General features: G+C 37.1%; 1 protein-coding gene across 1 annotated transcript; it reads left to right on the top strand.

Moving 5' to 3' along the window:
- The first annotated feature begins 26 nt into the window (after window positions 1-26).
- dgcr2 (DiGeorge syndrome critical region gene 2) lies at window positions 27-16,950 on the top strand. Its single transcript, XM_079804292.1, has 11 exons — window positions 27-416; window positions 6,817-6,849; window positions 7,134-7,256; window positions 9,953-10,039; window positions 11,298-11,508; window positions 11,592-11,668; window positions 13,109-13,291; window positions 13,404-13,607; window positions 14,361-14,513; window positions 14,589-14,825; window positions 15,603-16,950. Exons 1-11 carry the CDS (start codon window positions 341-343, stop codon window positions 15,839-15,841), a joined length of 1,623 nt encoding a protein of 540 aa, XP_079660418.1. The 5' UTR covers window positions 27-340; the 3' UTR covers window positions 15,842-16,950.
- The last annotated feature ends 3,066 nt before the right edge of the window (window positions 16,951-20,016 follow it).

Here is a 20,016-nt window from a genome sequence, read left to right as displayed (position 1 = left end):
TTGGGGAGTTGATTAGGCGCCTCCTCCTGGCTGTGGGCTGGAGAACATGGTTGGGGATTGTTTTGATGGGACGGTGGCGGAGCCATCTTGTTTTATATCCGTCCTAAGCCCGTTTACCGAGCCAGAGGAAACAGCCATGGAATATGATACAATATCCCGACAATAGCCAACTGAAATAAACACATTCGAGCATCGAAGCTCATTTCCTATCGACGGAATATACACAGCAAGCAGAATCAACTGTTCGTTGTGATTTATTTCTCAGCCTCGGGACTGGTGCTTTAAGTGCATTTTCTCTCGCACATTTTCTCTGGTGTAAGATACTATGAATGGAGGATAAATGTTGCCGAAGGCTGACAGCGGTGGTTTTGTGCTTCTCCTCTTCATTCTGACGATAACAGATCCGCCACGGACAGGTAAAGGTGTTGCTTTAATCACTGCATTTGGTGTTTGCTGCAGTCTGGGCTGGTAAAGGCTCGCAGCTCCGCTTATATTCGCTCATGATCGGGCGCTGAGCTGCAGAGGCCGTCATGGCCTTTAACTAACTACTATGTTATAATTTATTCTTATGAGTCATATTTTTAAGCTATACGCCTTTTAGCATATATCTGTTTTAACATTCCTTGAAACTACATCGTATCTATTTATGTTACTAGCTTTAAACCTTTTTATTACATATACCATGTGGCAAGCTGTTTTGACATGTATTCCTTAAAACTACTTAGTATCTGTGTTACTACTACGCAATCCATAAGTGACTACTCTGATCGTTTTAGTATCACTCGACTGTTTGTTAGTTTCATTAATAAATTCTAGCCTATATGTACACAGTACACACTATAGTAATAAAACGCTAGTATATTCAATGTGTCACTACTAGTGCTTGCATATTTATTAATTATTCACGTATTCTCTTGTTTACCAACAGTGACATGTAACTATTTCTATTGTTACTGGTTATAACATAGCAAAATGTTGCCATTTGCTAATTATTTACTTCTGACTAGCATGTTTCCATTTTTACTTGTGCTAGAGCTAAACTAACATTACTACTTTACAGATAGCATTTTTTTAGAAAATAAAAATCCCATTTATTTTCTCCATGGGGGAGTTGATTTTTTTAGAAATAACACTAAGTATTTTAAAACAAACCTACTGTGAGCTGCAAGGTTGATAATCAATGGAATATGCTTTTGTTAAAGCCATCAGCCCACAATATTTCAGCATTAAAGGGATAGTTCACCCAAAAATGAAAATTCTGTCATGATTTACTCACCCTCATGTTGTTCCAAACCTGTATTAGTTTCTTTCTTCTGCTGAACACAAAAGATATTTTAAAGAATGTTGGTAAACAGATAGGTAGCCATTGACTTGCATAGTCAACTTGAGGGTGAGTAATGATGACCATTTTCATATTTGGGTGAACTATCCCGATTATGTAATCGTTCAAAGCCGCGATTACAAAACAAAAAATTCCACTTACATTATTCTGCGTGCTTAAAGCTGCGTCCACTTAACTTTTCCGTCCACTAGAGGTCGCCTATTCAAAACAAAGGCGTAGTTTGATGACACCAAGTGTGAGCATGGTGCATGGGAGATGTGGTCTTCACCTCACAGCCGGTGGAAAAGAATCGGGATAGGACTCGTGCAGAAATCATGTTCATGGATGAGATTATTAACGTTACTGTAGTATGAAGCAGAGCAGGCCCGAGTGTTGTGGACCTGAGCAAGGCCGCAGGAGCGATTGTTAATAAGAAGAGCGGAACACACGCCTTGCGAGCAGCAGGACTTTTATTATGCCACAGTCGCCAGCGCCATTTCCGCTTTTCCGGTCATGAGTATGAGGTAACACAGCTCTGTTTATCATATTAAATACATCTGAGTGTGTTGAAAATTATGTTATGACGTTACTCTGTACGTTCGCTCCGCGGCTACTATGACTCTTGTTCACACTGCAGTAAGAGTAAAGCGTTTCTGCAAAATAAAACCGGAAACGGAGGGTAACGCAGATATGACGCCATTGACAGGCGACTCCCTCACACGTCCCGGTTCCTTGGGTAAAATAGCAATATTCTCCAATATTCTCACGATTTACAAATAGTTGGAAACATTTGGGATATTGTAAGTACTCAACTGAACAAAATATATAATACTGGCCTAGTGGTTTTTGGACATTTTACTGAAAAAAAATTACATAGTGCACCTTTAAGAGGTGTGTTTAGAGCATGCTATGTTGACTGGTCGAATGCATGCGAAACACCAGCACGGTAGCCCCCGCCTTTTTTAGAAAGCCGTGTACACAGCCTATATATTAGCTCCACAAACTAACTCTTGCCAATGTCACCTCTTTTGCCTTTGGCTTGCTTAGTTGGGGACACTAAATATTCAACTATACTACTGAACTGCCCGCATTGACACTATGATAATTGAAATGAGCTGGATGACATCACTGTTTTCTCCAGAGCGGCTGTACAGCCGAATCAAATTCTGTTGCATTATTTTCCTGTTTAACACTGTGAAGCTGCTTTGTAAATGTGCTATATAAATAAAGGTGACTTGACTCTACAAACATGGAAAACGGTGATAGATGGACCTCTCAAACTTTATGCTTAGGAGAAAATCCAGTGCAACTTTGAGGGGACCAAGCGAAACATGATTCTGTATTTCTGCTCAGCTAGTCACATCGGACATCAACCACATGACAAACGCAGATACTTTTACATGTAATGTCTACTTTCTTTGTATAATAGTTATTACTAGACATGTGCCGGTAAACGGTAATACGATATACCGCAATAATGAACATACACAATATTGTTATCGTGGGCACTTCAAAATACCGTGAATAATTATTTATTACGAATTATTCAGATTTTTAGAATGTATTTTAAGAATACTTTACCCATCAACCGTTTAAAATGAACAAAGCGTCAAAGAGGAACATGCACTGATGTAAACAGACCATTCATGAGCCGAGCACATGGCGGAAGGCGTGAAGACGCACTGAAGTGCACATTCACTTTCAGACAGCAGAGGGCGCTGATGGAACAGCAGAAATACAGCCGTTTCCCCAGTAACCACAATCCGGTGCTCGTCATCACATAACCTAATACTTAAAGACTTAAAGTCATTTTCAAACTTAAATTTTTTTTTGAAGTTTTAAATTACATGCCCTAGATATTGTTTGAATATGTTCTGACTGTTGTTCAATCACACACTTTACAATATGGCTCCATTATTTAACATTAGTTCATTCATTAACAAACTGACAATGACAAATACTTCTAAAGCATGTATTAATCTTAGTTAAATGTACATTTCAGCATTTAATAACACATTATTAAAATCAAAAGTTGTAACTGTATTATTTAATGGACCTGAGCTTACACTAACAGTTGCTTTTTTAAACTAACATTATCAAAGAAGAATAACTTCTGTAAAAATTTAGCTATTCATTCTTTGTTAATGTTAATGCATTAACTGGCGAGACATTATTGTAAAGTGTTACCTATTGTTCTTTATAATTCTTTAGCACTTTAATCTGTTTCAAATATTTGTTTACTTTATACATTTTTGTGTATTGCTTTATTGTATTTAAATGATTGGTTCTTTTGTTATAAGAAAGTTTTTAAACCTGTTATAGTATGACAACACTTTTTTTGCAACTTTTTTTAAAATATCGTGATAATACTGTATACCGTGATAAAAGCTTCAGCAATTAATCGCAACATGAAAATTTGATACCGGCACATGCCTAGTTATTACTAATAAGATATTAGACTGGACTGTTAAACAGATACAATCAGGAAAATGACCCAAGGGGAACTTTTTGTTCTATGGGAACCACCTTGGAGTTTAGTTACTACAACTAAGTTCCTAGAACTACCCGGTGCGAAAGCCCCAATTTTTGTACCATGCATAAATTGTACTTTTTTATTTATTTAAAGAAGAAACCAAACAAATGTATAGATTACATGAGGCTTGATGCTATAGAAAAGCATTCAAGTTTTTCAGGTAGAAAAAAAACGTTTTTATTTTTATATAAAAAATGACATGCAGTTGCTTCAAACTGGTATAAAGCTATTCAAAACATCATTCAGTGTAAATTGTGATAATCGTAATTAATAATCGCAATTACAATTTCAAGGGAATAATCGACAATTGTGATTTTTGTCATAATCGTGAAGCCCTAGATGCAACCACTAAATATTGAGGGGGACAAGTCTCCACAATAATTACAAATGGCCAAATTGTTATTCTTGATGCTGCTTCGCTGCACTCCATTACGGACCACTCTGTTTGTTGTTAGTAGGGTTGTCAAAATTACCGCTACTTCGATACCAAGTCGATTTTTAAATTAAGTGACGGGACCAGCCTTTCAACAAAGTTTCGGGAGTGACAGTTGTATTAAAATGTGGGACTAAATTTGAAATTGCTATGATTATGATAGCCACAGTTCCAGGTTTTACGAGTAACATTTGAATCTTACTAGAATAATAATTTAACAAGAAAGTAGCCATTGTGAACTTTGTCTGTGTGGAAGAATTGGATATCTACAGTCCAGGAAATTTTGGATATTTAATCTACAGCTACTACTTCTGTTGTTAATAATATTATTGTTATTTTATTTGTTTATCTATGTGTTTATTTTATTTTATCCAATTTTATTTATGTATATATTTAAAGTCTTGTGGTGTAATGGGGTTGGGTGAGGGAAGGGGGAGGTTATGGGGGTAATAGTGGTCAAATAAGTGTTTTTTTATTACAAAATGTGCTGTATGCTTTCTCAAAATTGGAAAACCATAAAATTACAAATAAAGTAGCCATTCTGACTAGTCAGTACATATGACGAGAGGAATAAGATGTGTTACTAGTAACATTAGTCAAATAGGTAACAATAGTAAAATCCCTAATAAAACTGGAATAGGTACTAGCAACTATAGGAATACTAGTTGGAAATTAATATTTGATATCTAGACCACAGGTCCCCATACAATTGAGTGGCTAAATTAGCTATAATTAAAAAAGTACTTGTAACATGTAAATAGATCCTTGTAGGTTTTTAAGGAATAAATGTTTAAACAACTTGCCATACATGCCAACCAGTTGCAGTCAATCTAGTGTTTCTGGTACGCCACAGTTTGATAAAGAAGCAGAGGGATTGAGCAGAATGCATCGGATGGGGAAACATCTAAGCCTTGGTGTCTCTGATGTTCCTCTGTTGGATGGAAGGGTTATTAATCCTATTGATGTAAGGTGATGCATTGAATCCCAGTGGATCAAATAAATAGGACATTATTTAGGTTAATGGCCTGTGATGTGCTTTTCTGCATTTAATTTCCATGGGGAAGCCTAGGTTATGTGCTCGGTCTGCGCTTGTTTCGAGGCAGGTTATGGCGGTCTATGATGTTGAATTGCGTAGAATAAACTCACAGCTGGTGTTTAATCGCAGTGTGCGCTCTTGTTAAAGTCCAAAATATTACACTTGATCACCATGGTGTAAACATTTAAAGGAGTCAGAAGTTAACGCTTGCATTTCTTTATGGCCCAGAAGACTTTTTATTGCAAAACAAACTGAAACTGGTGCATGCAAGTTTTCAGTTGCATCCCATGTTGAACCACCATGTATATTACCTTGTACAAATACATATATTTTTTGAACCTGAAATCTTTTAGATAAACTTCTTATCTATTTGTCAACTAAATGGATTATTCGTAATATTTAGGTGGTCAGTGGAACCTATTGACTTATTGAGTTTTTACCTGTCGAACAGCTGTTCACCTGTTCCCGAGGTTCTTACTGTCTACAGCAGTTAATGTGGTGCAAATCTGGCCCTGGTAATCCATAGGAAAGACGAGAGCTCAGTGGTCTTCTGAAGACATCTCGATGTCAGTGTGTTTGTTTAGGGATAACTTTAGACTCAAGGGTTGGACAGGTGATTGATTGGACGGCTGAATGTCTGGACCTCCCAAGAAGCTCTTTTTAAAATGTAATTAGTGTTTGTCTGCTGTCGAGAGAGATCATTTAGCGGATTGGAGGATCTTAATTGGGTGTTTGCTAACATCAGATTACAGAAATGTATTTTATTAAATGATCGCAAATTCAATGTCTGTCTGTTAAGTATGTGTAAAATAATCATTAATTCCATTTATATTACATGTCAATATATATATTTATTTATTTATATTATTTATTTATTTATTTATATACATAATTTATTATTTTATACATATGTAAAATAAATAAATGCATTATTTTTGATATTATTTATTACATTTAGAATATAATTATGTATAGTTATTAGTACTTTTATAAATATACATTGTTATATATATATATATATATAATTTTTTATTTTTTTTAACAACAACAATTGTTATTATTACTATTTTATATATATAAATAAAAAAATAATCTATTTCTAATCTATGCATTATTTTGATATTATTATATTTAGAATATAATTATGTATGAGATTATTACTATTTTTATATATATATATATATTATTATATTTAATTTTGTGTACGCATATACACACATATACATACAAATAGGCTTTGCTTTCTTGATGCAAAATAGAATTTAAAATATTTTTGGGGGCCTTTGCAAGCTCAAATAATAATAAATGTGTAAGAGATTTCTGGTCACTTACATTGACTTTTGTTTGCAATTACAGATGTATCTGTGCTATCTATTGTTATTTATACCCTGATAACCAAGAGACTGTCTCTTGAGCCTTTAAGTGATTAGGTGATGGTATTATTGCTGAAATCAGCCCCTTTAAATCACTAAATCTGCCTCTCCCCCCTGCAGGTCCACGGATCGCTCTGGCCAGACTGCTGTCCGGTAAGCTGCAATCCTTGGAATTCTTGCAGCCTTTCTTGAGGGTTTTCTACTGTTTTGCTTTGACACTTTGACCCCGTTCGACCCTGTTTACTGATATTGTTGTCACTGTCCTTGATGGTCTTGTCATCTAAATGAGGCTTTGCAAACAGCACTTAAGAGAGCTTTCCTATTGCATAATATACCATGTGCATTTGTAATCACACATAATGGATGCTCTGCTGTAGGTTTTGTCTTTCTAGAGTAGTAGTATCGTTGACTGTATTGTCTGACCCGCTGTATTTCAGAGCTGCGCTGCAGTCCTGGCCAGTTTGCCTGCCAGAGTGGAAAACTGCAGTGCATCCCCCTGTCCTGGCAGTGCGATGGTTGGACAGCCTGTGAGGACAAAAGCGATGAGATAGATTGCCCTAGTAAGTACACACTGACACACACACATAGTCACATTCTTGTGCAATCCATTTTAAAAACATGCTCATGCTTGTGTACACAAGAGGAAAGGATTTGGTTTTGTCCTGCCACTTTGCCCGTGCTTGGCACCCCAGATTTTTCTTTTGTTTTGCCTGTGGAAGGTGTACTGTCACGCCGTTTCCTGTATGGGATAACGGGAATTACAGAGCAGATTTACTGAGCATGTGATCTGTGTCGTAGCTCCTTCAAGCACTGCTGATCAGATGCACACTCAGAGCACACGAATACAAGAGAACAGAACCCATAAACACTGAAGAGCAGTTGCATTGTATTGTAAATCTTCGACTGGCATATTTTGGGGGTATTTTGAGGTGGTGACGTGATTGTTTATTGATTTAATCTTGGCGGATTGATTGGTCTTCATATTTCTTCCCTGATTTATAGTGTGGTTTGAAGTCTCGTAGACCTTTTAGTGACACTTTCAGTAGACAAGGCAGTATTTCACATCTATGGTGACCAGTAGGACAGGGTGATATGATGAATATTTGTGCATGGGGATTTTTCTGATGATATAAAAGTAAACACAATTGGAATGATTTCACTGCTTTTATTTGGTCACTAAGCCATGTCATGCATTGAGACGTTTCAGTGACTCTGATGTAAATCGCAAACTGTAAGAATATTTATCAAATTAAAAACTAGTGCTGGGGAAAAATTAATTGTGATTAATCACATCCAAAATAAAAGTGTGTGTGTGTGTGTGTGTGTGTGTGTGTGTGTGTGTGTGTGTGTGTGTGTGTGTGTGTGTGTGTGTGTGTGTGTGTGTGTGTGTGTGTGTGTGTGTGTGTGTGTGTGTGTGTGTGTGTGTGTGTGTGTGTGTGTGTGTGTGTGTGTGTGTGTGTGTGTGTGTGTGTGTGTGTGTGTGTGTGTGTGTGTGTGTGTGTGTGTGTGTGTGTGTGTGTGTGTAATTATGTATATATAAATACACAAGCATGCATGTATATATTTTAGAAATATTTGCATATATATACTGTATATATAATTTATCTTATATATAAATATAATTTTTTGTAAAAATATAATATATTTTTCTTAAATATTTACATGCGTGTGTGTGTGTATTTGTATATACATAATAATTATACACAGTACACACACATATATTATGTAAACACAAACTTTTATTTTGGATGTGATTAATCACGATTATTTTTTTCCCAGCACTATTGAAAACATTAAAATAATATTAAAATAATAATAACAATATTGTTGTTGTTAAAAGTGCGTGCATGTGTGTCTGTGTATATACGTGTTTGTGTGTATATATGGATATACACACACACACACACAATACATATTTATAATACCATAATAAAAATATTATTATATTAAACTATAAAAATGCATATAATTGTATATAAACATAAATTGACCCCATTATTACCCCATTATAAAAATGTTTTTCCTGTATATAATTTTTTTCAATTAAATGTTATAGAGCAACTTTTCAACAGTGACTATATGGTGAAGATGACAGTTCCACTGATTGGGGGGAAGAAATCAAATTTTAAGCCATTTGAGAGAATACATACATTTCGAGAATGAATATCATCAAAAGATTTTAATAAAGATTTTGACCTAGATCGACTGTATGGTGAACTCTTGCCCCTGGCTTGTACGCTGATGTTGTAATCATTAGTGGACAGAAAGCACTGCAGGGTTACATACTCATCTTCTGCTTCTAATTGCACTGCCCTTTTCTGACATCGCTGTAATCAATCGCAGGAGTTGTTGGCTCAAGGCCTGACTGATCTACAACCTTACTGTAATTCCTGTTTGGTTGTCGGATTTGCTCTGCTTCTTTTTTTTTTCTTTTTTTTTGAAAGCAGCAGGGTGTAGTTTAATTGGCAGGCTGTATTAGTGTCTGAGATTCTTAGAAGCTGTATTTCGTTTAGCAGACCTGCTGCCCTGCCACTCTGTTTACCTTCGGTTTGCTGTGGATTAGGGATTTAACGTCACGATTTCCTTGAAAGCGAATTGTTTGACTTGTACACAGATTTTACATTGGACATCAAGTCTGGATGAAGTACCAAAAATGTTTTAATTATAATCTAAATATATCATTAGTTTAAATTTTTATAACATTAAAAAAAAAAATCTTATTTATAATATAACCATTAACTTTATAGGCTTATACAACATCACATGGATGTTTTTTTTTCTTGAAACGCATGAACTTTTGATTAACCCAAGAACCTCTCATTTTCCTTTTATAGCTTTGTTCATAGTATTTGAGGATAAGGGTAAACATATGCTAAGTTTAATTCTCTTTCTGTTAAGAAACGCTTCAAGAAAGCTCACCTATTCAGAAACAACTCAATAATATAAATCAACTTATGATTTATTGAATTGAATGCAACTGGTCAGTGTACCAAGACATCCAAATATACACAAAAATACATAATACTCAGCAGTAATAAATAAACATATGTCCTTGGATTTAACAACTGCATCGATTGGTTCATTGAAACGATCCAATGACCTCCCCTGTAGCATCTTGTTGAACGTTATTGTTCCGGACAAAAGTACATTGATAAACTATAATTTTCACAGACTTATGCTTCAGCCTTCTATTAAGGCCATGTATAGGTTCTTCAGAAAGCATTCTGATGATATTCCTGGTTTCACACTTTTACAGCAATAAAGGAGGAGCGGTATCGTTACAGCAACGGTTTCGAGCCGGTGGAGGACGTCATGGGTGTCGCTCAGCCAGTGCGCTTCAACAGTAAGAACCTTCCTGATCTCTTTAAAACACTCATACTCTAGTTCACTTTTGAATCACACGCTGTTATTGCATTACTATATCAAACATTTCCATTAACAATCACATAAAACAATACAACATTAAAATCGACAGGAAGACTGGAGTTAGTTTACAGCTTTTACGGTATTTTTTAAATACCGTAAATGCATATTTATTTTTGTTTACTTATTTTCCTGTGTGTGTGTGTGTGTGCGTGCAGTCAAACCAAAATGTATTCAGACACCTTCAACATTTTGTCACATTATCACAGTTTATTCGCTATAGTTTAGAAAATGGTATGACAAGAACTGCGAGTTAAACTGTGTCGGAACAAATTCATCTTGATAATGTCAGATAACTTCGATAGAAAGGTATGTAATGATTACAATCAGCCAATCAGCTGTTAAATTTAAGTACACAATTAGATATTACCAATTTAGGTCAACCAATTACAAAGCAATGCTTAATTTTGTTCAGTCTGTGGTGTAAAAGGTTAGCCTAGAAATCTAGACGCACCCTAGCGGCAGCAAATGTAATTTGGGTCGTCTAGCAACTCTCCGTTGGCTTGTGAGCTTGAAAAACCAAACTCTAGTCAGGCCAATCACAGCGTGTATAGAGTCCATGGGCGGGCTTAACATAATGATGGCAGAGTTGTGACGGTTCCGCGTGAAATCCCTGCTACTTCCCTGCTAACAAAGAACGGCGCTGAAGTCATTCTTAAAAAAGGAAGATGTGTTCTGAGTTTTGCTGACTGGATACGGCAAAAGTTGAATCTATCAACTAGCTCCCCTGGTGGGAAAATGCATGGGACTCAGCCACAACCCGCTTGTGGTTTTTGGTACCACTGATAGCGCTCTGGTTGGTTGTAGCGCTACACTATTGCGTGCAGAGGGAATTTGAAAGACAACGTTCATCCCGTCTCACGGATTGAGCCCTGCCTGGGTCTGGCTTGTCAGGCTAGTAAAAGGTTGCATTAGCAATTAAAGAAAAAACACTTCAGCAAAACACATTTTGGTCCCAATTTTTATAAAAAAATGTATTACGTTTTTGGGTATAATATGTCACGGTTTAATTTATTTTGCCATCCTCACTTACATAAATGAACTATAGTGTCCTGCACCCACTAGTAAAAAATTCTCATTCAGAATTTGTCAAGTCATATCTCTGAGAGGAAGAATTCAATGAGTTGAATTCTGATTAAAGTATGATGTTCTTAATATAACTCTTCCTCCAAACACAGAGAAGTGTCCGAGTGGCTGGCACCATTACGAAAAAACAGCTAGCTGTTATAAAGTCTACCTGAGGAGTGAGAACTACTGGCAGGCGGTGGAAACATGCCAGAAGGTCAACGGCTCCCTCGCAACGTTCGGCACCAATGAAGAGCTGCAGTTCATCCTCAAGATAGAGCTGGACTTCGACGAGAAAGTGTGTGAGCGAAAGGACCAGTGCAAGTGAGTGTGAAGAAGCTGTTTTCTGAGGAAGAGATGAGGTGTTTTTGAGTTCTCAACGCTGTGAATGTGCTTTGTCATCGCAGGTTCTGGGTGGGATATCAGTATGTGATTACTAACACGAATCATTCACTGGAGGGCCGTTGGGAAGTGGCATATAAAGGTTGGTTTTATCTCACATTTATTGAGGAATAATTCAGCTGGAAAGAAGAAGGCTCATCCTCATGTTGTTACAAACCTATCTTTCCTCTGTGGAGCACAAAATGTGCATTTTCGAAGAATATCTTGGCCAGGTTTTCATTGTAATGAAAGCGAAAGGGGACCGGAGCTGTCAATCTACAGAATTAGCACCATAATAACTAGTGCTTCTGAAGTTTTATGCTAACTTTGTGCAAAAAACAGACTGAAGTTTTAATTGTTCACTGAAAATTGTCACTGTTGATTGTGTGACTGAATTGAACTCGAGAACCAGATCACTTTGATTTGTTAAAGATTTTTTATGTGGGGTAACACAGAACTGTTTTATCATATTAGATACATTTGAGTGTGTTGAAAGTTATGTTATAATGCTACCCTGAGACATTTGTTGCACACTGCAGTAAGCTAGATCGAGATTAGGCATGGTAAAACATGGTACTCATGGTAAATCAAGAAAACAAGATTTAAAGTTGCACTGTGTAAATTTTAGCGACATCTAGTGGTGAGGTTGTGAATTGCAACAGCCCACCCCTCTGTTTCAAAGCACATAGAGAAGCTACGGTGGCCGACATAGGACAAAGATGTCGTCGTCTGAAACCGCAGAGAATTGCTAGCACTGTAGAGTATTTTGTCCATTTAGGGCTGCCGTAGAAACGTAGCACAAAATGACAATTTCACTGTAAGGGGACACGCGGTGTATGTAGATAGAAATGGCTCATTTATTATGTAAGGTCTTTATGCACCACTGAAAACATGGTTATGTATATTATATTGCATTTCTGTCAATAATCCTCATAAATATTACACACTGCACCTTTAAACAATAAGACTAACTGTGTTGAGCTACATAGCAATGATTAGTTTTCTATTTTATTCCAAAAATCTTACATATTGTGCCTTTTTAAATGAATCATTGAGACTGGTTTTGTGAAATGAATCAATTGATTAATTGTAAAGATCTGACTAAAATTTATCAAAAATTGCTATTTCTCTAACTCATGATTTCAGTGAATAATTACTTGATTTTTGGTCATTTTAGAATTATTATTATATAATTGTATTATAGTATTTATTAATCATTTTAATTGGTTTTATTTTTATATTTGAAGTGTTCTTTTTTTCATTTGTATTAGTTTAGATTTTTTTATTCGTTTTTCTTATTTCTTTTGCTTTGTTAATTTTAGTTAGTAATCTTCTATTTTATTGTATTGCAGGTAGTTGCCAAGGCAACATTTCTATTGTCTGGAAAAGTTTTGTCTTTTTAATTTTCATCAAATATTTATTAAAATAAATATATCAAAGTTAATAATTTTTAATAGTTTTAGTTAATGATATCAATACTGGGTTTCTGTTATTTTTCTGTTTTCACTGGTTCAGCTCTCATTCGTCTGTCTGTTCCTCACAGGGTCCATGCAGGTGTTTTTGCCTCCGGAGGGTCTGGCTAACTTTGGCGAGGCGAACCCCACGCAGGATAACGTGTTCTGCGCCCAGCTGCAGCGCTTTCAGATCAAGAGCATGAACGAGCGGGGCTTGCACAGCTGGCACGCGGAAAACTGCTACAAAAAATTCCCCTTCCTCTGCAAGAGAAGTACGTCCAGCGGTGTATAGACGGATGAGCCCTGTTTGATGGCATTGAAACTTAAATAGAGGCATTCTGCTGTTTTCTGTACTAATATATAATAAACCGCTTTCTTCAACAGGACAAACTTGTGTGGATATCAAAGATAACGTGGTGAATGAGGGCTATTATTTCACGCCTAAAGGGGACGACCCGTGTCTGAGCTGCACGTGCCACGACGGCGAGCCCGAGATGTGCGTGGCCGCCCTGTGTGAGCGTCCGCAGGGCTGCCAGCATTTCCGCAAGGACCCTAAAGAGTGCTGCAAGTTCTCCTGCTTGGATCCCGGTACTTTCACAATCTCACCCAATCACATTGTGAACTGTGTGTCAGTTGTATGCGCTTTAATTGAATCCCTGTTAAAGATTAAAGATTATTGGGCAGACATCTATTACAATCAAGATAGATCTTTAAATGTGCAAAATGCGTGATTTCTCTGCCATTTTTGTGAAGTGAAGTTTCTAAGTCTCACCACTAGGTGGAGCTACTTTGCCGCCTTATAATAAACCTAAAAGTATTTTTGGAATGGCAAACTACCATAATTTTATTTGACAGCTAAAATAAGACATTTTTATAAAACCTTTAGGACATAATTTGTTTATTTCTTAGATATTTAAACTGGCAACGTAGTACTGACTTGTAATAGCAATGTAGCTTACATTAATTTGTGGGTGAGCGTGAGGTGGCCAATATAATGCAGATTTAAAGGACCTATAGACTTATGCAATTTTAATTGTAACAATATACATACATATGTACTGTATATATCAGTGCAATTTTAGCATTATTTATTTACCATATATATATTTTGAAAATGGTTTTAATTTTATATTTTCAGTTTTCATTTAAAAAATTTTTTAAGTTATAGTAAGTATGGCAGATTTATATTTCTATATTGTTTTTAAAATGGATTCTAGGTGGTATATGCTGTTCAGTGTCCAGTTAACTAGTAGTCAGTTTCACACACATCCCTAGTCTTAGTCTGTGCCCTTGTGGAAGTAAGTAATCTCAGTTGTCTGTGTCGTTTCTGCTTGTTTTCAGACGGCAGCAGTCTGTTTGACTCTATGGCCAGTGGCATGCGGCTCATTGTGAGCTGCATCTCGTCCTTCCTCATCCTCTCTCTGTTGCTCTTCATGGTGCACAGACTGAGGCAGCGGCGGCGAGAACGCATCGAAACCCTCATTGGAGGAAACTGTAAGGCCCTGTTTGATCATCTGATTGAATTTGCATCTTAAAACGCTGCTTTTCTGAATCATCTTTGTTTTTCAGTGCATCATTTTAATCTGGGTCGGAGAGTCCCTGGCTTTGACTACGTGCCGGATGCCTTTGGAACGGGGCTGACGCCTCTGCACCTCTCCGATGATGGTGAAGGTGGAGCGTTCCACTTCCAGGAGCCCCCGCCCCCTTATGCTGCCTACAAATACCCAGATATCCACCACCCCGATGACCCTCCTCCTCCATATGAGGCATCCATCAACCCAGACAGCATCCTCTACATGGACCTTGGTATGTCTTCAAATCAGTGTAGGGATGGCTCGATACCACACTTTTGGCTTTTGGATTCCACAATCTAATACCGTAGTATCAATATTAAATCTGAATTTTGGTGCGGTATTGCACATAATTGAATCATTCTCACAGGTTTCAAGTTTGTAAAGTGGGAAATTACAAACAGATTACCACGTCAAATCAGTAATTTCGGCATAAACCATAAACGAGCTGTGCGCTGCAATACAACACTTTTGCGTTTTGGGACAGCTGACAGAAATGACTTGCCCACGTCTTTTTTGCCAATTTGAACACCCAAGTGATTTTATATCATTCCGTAGTACTTGGGAGCTCTTTGAGAGACGGTTTTATTATAACGGTTAAAATGGTTTTATGTATGTGCATTGATCAGTGTTAAAAGAAAGTAAATGTCTAAATTAGATCGTTTCAATGATGCACTCACCAACAAGTCAGGATGGGCAAGTGACAGATGCTTGGCAAGAATAATGGTTCGTTATCAGTTTTATAAGCAAAGTAATTCCAAATTTCACTACTACTGTCCTCTTTATTAATTAGTTTTGGGCGTGTTGAGTGAGATTGAACTGCTTTATCCATTTTGTTCCTCTATGTTGTCACATATATATATATATAAATATATATATAAATATTATTATTTTTTTTCAGCTTTTATTTCAATTAACAATCATTTGAATAGTTTTAGTTTTAATTTAACAATTGCTACACTGGACCGCAGATTTTGGATGAGCTTTCGTTCACTTCCTGTTCTCTCTGCAGGGCGGAGCGGGGTTCCGCTCACATCTGGGCATATGAGCGGCGCGGGCAACTCTCTCCAGAGGGATTTCCCCGAGCCGCCGCTCCGCACACCGCCGCCACCCCTGGAGGAGCGCGAGGACTCCATCGACAGCAGCACACTACTAGTGTCTCCAGACACCCCCAGCGAATCAGAGACCAGCATCACGCAGAGCTCCACCGCAGACTGCAGCAGCGGCCCCTCGCTGAGCACCGTGGTGTAGGGAAGGAGAGCGAGATCATCGGGTACGTGTCCAGACGGATCGCTGGACTAAATGAAGGTGTTGGGAGGCTTTAGGACTTGGACGCTTTCCTGTTCAGGAGCAGAGACTTCAGACATGAAAGAAAAGACGCTTGTTTCGTGTTTTTTTCGGCGGTTTTTCAGAGTACCATGTAAATACTTCCGTCGGCCATCGATTGAGTCGCCTGATGTCGGGGAGGGGCCGATAGACCACCTCTCTCTGAGGTTTACACTGGCATGTGTCGATCCCCACACCGAGCGAATGAACCGGTTGATGAAAAGACATTTTAGGCCTTAGCGGTGTAATTAAGTCAACCTGACGTTCTCTCACTGGAATCGTGTCCTGCACACTGACTCTTTCCTGGCACAAAGAAGCAATTTCCCCTTGATTCATTACTGCTCTGTCCAAACTGACCCTTCCGAACCCTTTCCTGTGCGGTCATCCGCCGGCGTTCCTAACACCTGTCCATATCTACGGAAAGGATCCGTTTGTATGTGAGCAATACCATGTTCTTATCTGGATTCCTGTGATGTCTGGTTTTTACTTTTCTGTTGGATCAGTAGCACAAACTCAGAAAAAAAAAAAAGATTGATTCTTTTAGATCAAGGTACGAGTTTGTTTCAGCCACTTTTAAGTATCCTGCTGTGATGTGGTGATGCAAATCCATTGCCTCGTATTTGGAAAAAGAATGTCAACACCAGCTTAGAAGCGTTTGGGATTCTTTTGCGAGGTAAACTTCGAAACTCGGGCGTTAGTGTCGTCTCGGCAATCCATATCAGATTTGCTCAAGTCTACAAGGGTACAAGGTTTTTTTATGATATGAATCTCACTGAAGCTGTGTAGAAATGACTAATTTTTACCCAAAACCGAAAGAAAGAAAAAATAAGAAATGTATATTTTGCATAGAAGCATTTTTCAGTGACCCACAATATTTCAAGAAATCTCATTTCCATTACTGTGATGCTGAAAAAAAAAAAACTTGCCTATACCCCCCCAATAAATATATATAGCTCTGGAAAAAAATTACGAGACCACTTAATGACATTACTACACATAACTTGATTTCTCAATGTTTAAGGGTTAGTTCGCCCAAAAATGAAAATAATGTAATTTATTACTCACCTTCGGAAGACAAATGAAGATATTTTTGTTGAAATCCGATGGCTCAGTGAGGCCTGCATAGCCAGCAATGACATTTCCTCTCTCAAGATCCATTAATGTATCAAAAACATTTTTAATTCAGTTCATGTGAGTACAGTGGTTCAATATTAATATTATAAAGCAACGAGAATATTTTTGGTGCGCCCAAAAAACCCGAAATAACGACTTCTATAGTGATGGCCGATTTCAAAACATTAGCGTTATGAAACAGCGTGTTGACTCAAACCGCCAAACTACTGAAATCACGTGACTTTGGCGCTCCGAACCGCTGATTCGATACAGTGATTCATAACGCTTCATAACGCCGAAGCTTCATGAACCATTGTTTTGAAATCGTTTATCACTATACAAGTCGTTATTTAGGGTTTTTTTGGCGCATCAAAAATATTCTCGTCGCTTTATAATATTAATATTGAACCACTGTACTCACATGGACTGATTTAAATATGTTTTTAGTTCATTAATGGATCTTGAGAGAGGAAATGTCATTGCTGGCTATGCAGGCCTCACTGAGCCATCGGATTTCGAAGATGAACGGGTGTGGAACGTAATAAATGACAATTAAAATTTTGGGTGAACTAACCCTTTAAGTGGTCTCTTAATTTTTTCCATATATATATATATCTACACATATAGTTGTAAGTATGGGTCATGGTGGGTTTTTTTTTTTTTTTTGCATTACAGTAATGAATCTTTTTTTATTATTATTTTCATTGTGGTAATGAGAATTTGGGGGGGGGTTTCTTTTTATATATACATATATTGAGTCTCATATATATGATGAAATATGATCTGGTCATTTCTTCATAAGATTCATCCACAAGTTTGGCACTAATATACATTTTGAATTTAGAATGTAACCATTTAAAAAAAAAAAAAAAGTAATAAATATTTCCACTAATTTTTGCCTCTCGAGCTGATCTCAAAGTGTGCTGAAACAAATCATGGTTTTTGAAATCGATATTTCTTATTGAGATCCTGAGTTTGGATTGTCATGTTTAGACCTGCCCACAATGAATTAGAGTTTTGCTTTCATGGTCGGTCTGCTGGTGTATGTGTGTGTGTGTGTGTGTGTGCGTGTGTGTGCGCGTATGGCTGTATTTTGAATTTTCAGCATCTGTAAGCTAAGTGCTCTCCTCTCAATGTTGTTTCGATGTAAACAAGTAAACCGTTCGTTACTTGACACTAAGTAAATGTGAGCGTATATTTGCACACATGAGCGCATAAATGTGCATGTATGTAAGGGCAAAACTTCCTCTTTTTTTCTTTTTGTTTTAGTCATTTACCAATTGACCTGCTTGATTGCCATTTGGACATTTCCAGCAAATTAAATATGTATTTAATGAAATGCATAAGTTATGAATGGGGATAGATTTAGATTTGGTCTGCATTGTTACTGACTGAAATGAACACTGCTTTTGCGAAGTTGATATTCTGATTCCTGGATTTTTGTAAATGGGACCGCAGTTTTTTTTCCTGACTGGAAATGCAACAAAAAGCCCAAACTAAATGACAATCAGGCAGATGTTTTTGCACAACAAAAGCACACAGCCCTGCTGTTTTGGGCTGAATGAACTACAATGACAAATTAATGTGGCACACAGATCCCTTTTTCTTCCCTAAAGATCCATCACCAGCACCAAAATAATTGAGTATACAACATCATAAAGGCGTTTTTTTTATCATCCAGGTACATGTTCTTTCACTGTATAGTCTTTGTTTTGCATTTAATTTCAGGGTTTCATCAGCACAGACAATCCTGTGAACATTAGTTTGCTTTTTATTTAGTGTGTGCTTGTTAAATGTATGTATAAGCGTGTGGATTGGTCGTGTGTGTAATGTAAAAGTTGGCATGAATGTTTTACAGACCTCCGGTTGCATGTTTTACTCTTTTGCGCATGCAGAGAGGACGTCTCTTCTGCTGTTGTACTCTTCATTTCTGCTATGCTTACAGACGCCCGTCTGCAAACCGAGGTTCGAGACACATCTGGTTCCTGTTTTCCCACATACCATTTGCAAACCTTTTATTTTTTTTTATAAATAAAAAAGTAGATCATTTCTTTAGATAGACTTTGTGGTGCTACAAGGAGAAAAGCATCATGAAATGTTTTCTGTAGAATGCAACACTTGGTAAATTTGTCGATTTATTGAATTTTTTTTCTTTTTTTATGTCATGTAATGCTTTTTTTTTTTCTCAGAGGGCTTTTTTTCTCTGAAGTAGATGTACATCTAATCAAATGCCAAATAAATTGTACCATGAAGGACTGCAGTGTTTGGGTTCCCTTTGTCAAAAGACGACAACATTTTCTTTCTGTGTAATTGGGGGTTTAAAGGGGCTTTATAAAAGAAGTATTAATGTGAACAGCTTGTAACGAAACTTGAAAAACGAGACCTTCCCCGACTTGGGTTGTCTATGACAGGGGTTTTCAAACTGACAGAGGTCCCCAGAAGATTTCGGAGAATAAAAAGACAAAGCAAAAATAAAGTGGACCAAACATTTCTTGCCGTGTAATATGTTTGCTTTGTATCTTTTTAGTGAGTTTTTCTCACTCTAGTCCCCTTTATCTTGCTCACTGGGGTTGTAAGGCAGTATTCTTAACACTGTAAGCTGCTTACATACATTTTTTTTGTGTAATTTGCCTTATACAAATATTATACAAATACTTTTTTATAGAAAATATTCTTCTTCAGGTTTATACATCCAACATTAAGTCAGGAAACAATATGTTGTATTTAGCCTCATAAAAGGTTCATCATATTTGGGGGTCCTTGGCATCATAAAGTTTGAAAACCCCTGGTCTATGAAAGCCTGTAGACTGGTTTTTATGTGAATGACAGGCGTTTTTGCCAAGACAATCCAAAGGATGTGACATTAGAGCCTATCTTCTATTCAATGACACATTAAATGAATGCTTATACAATGTTCAGGATAATGCAGAGAGAGCTATTCTGTATTGTGATGTCAATGTGTCACACAGAGAAAAGAGATTTAAACC

Source organism: Gobio gobio, assembly GCF_949357685.1.
Source record: "Gobio gobio genome assembly, chromosome: 22".
Lineage (NCBI taxonomy): Eukaryota > Metazoa > Chordata > Actinopteri > Cypriniformes > Gobionidae > Gobio > Gobio gobio.
Note: the sequence above shows the minus strand (reverse complement) of the source record. Positions and strands in the feature narration are given on the sequence as shown.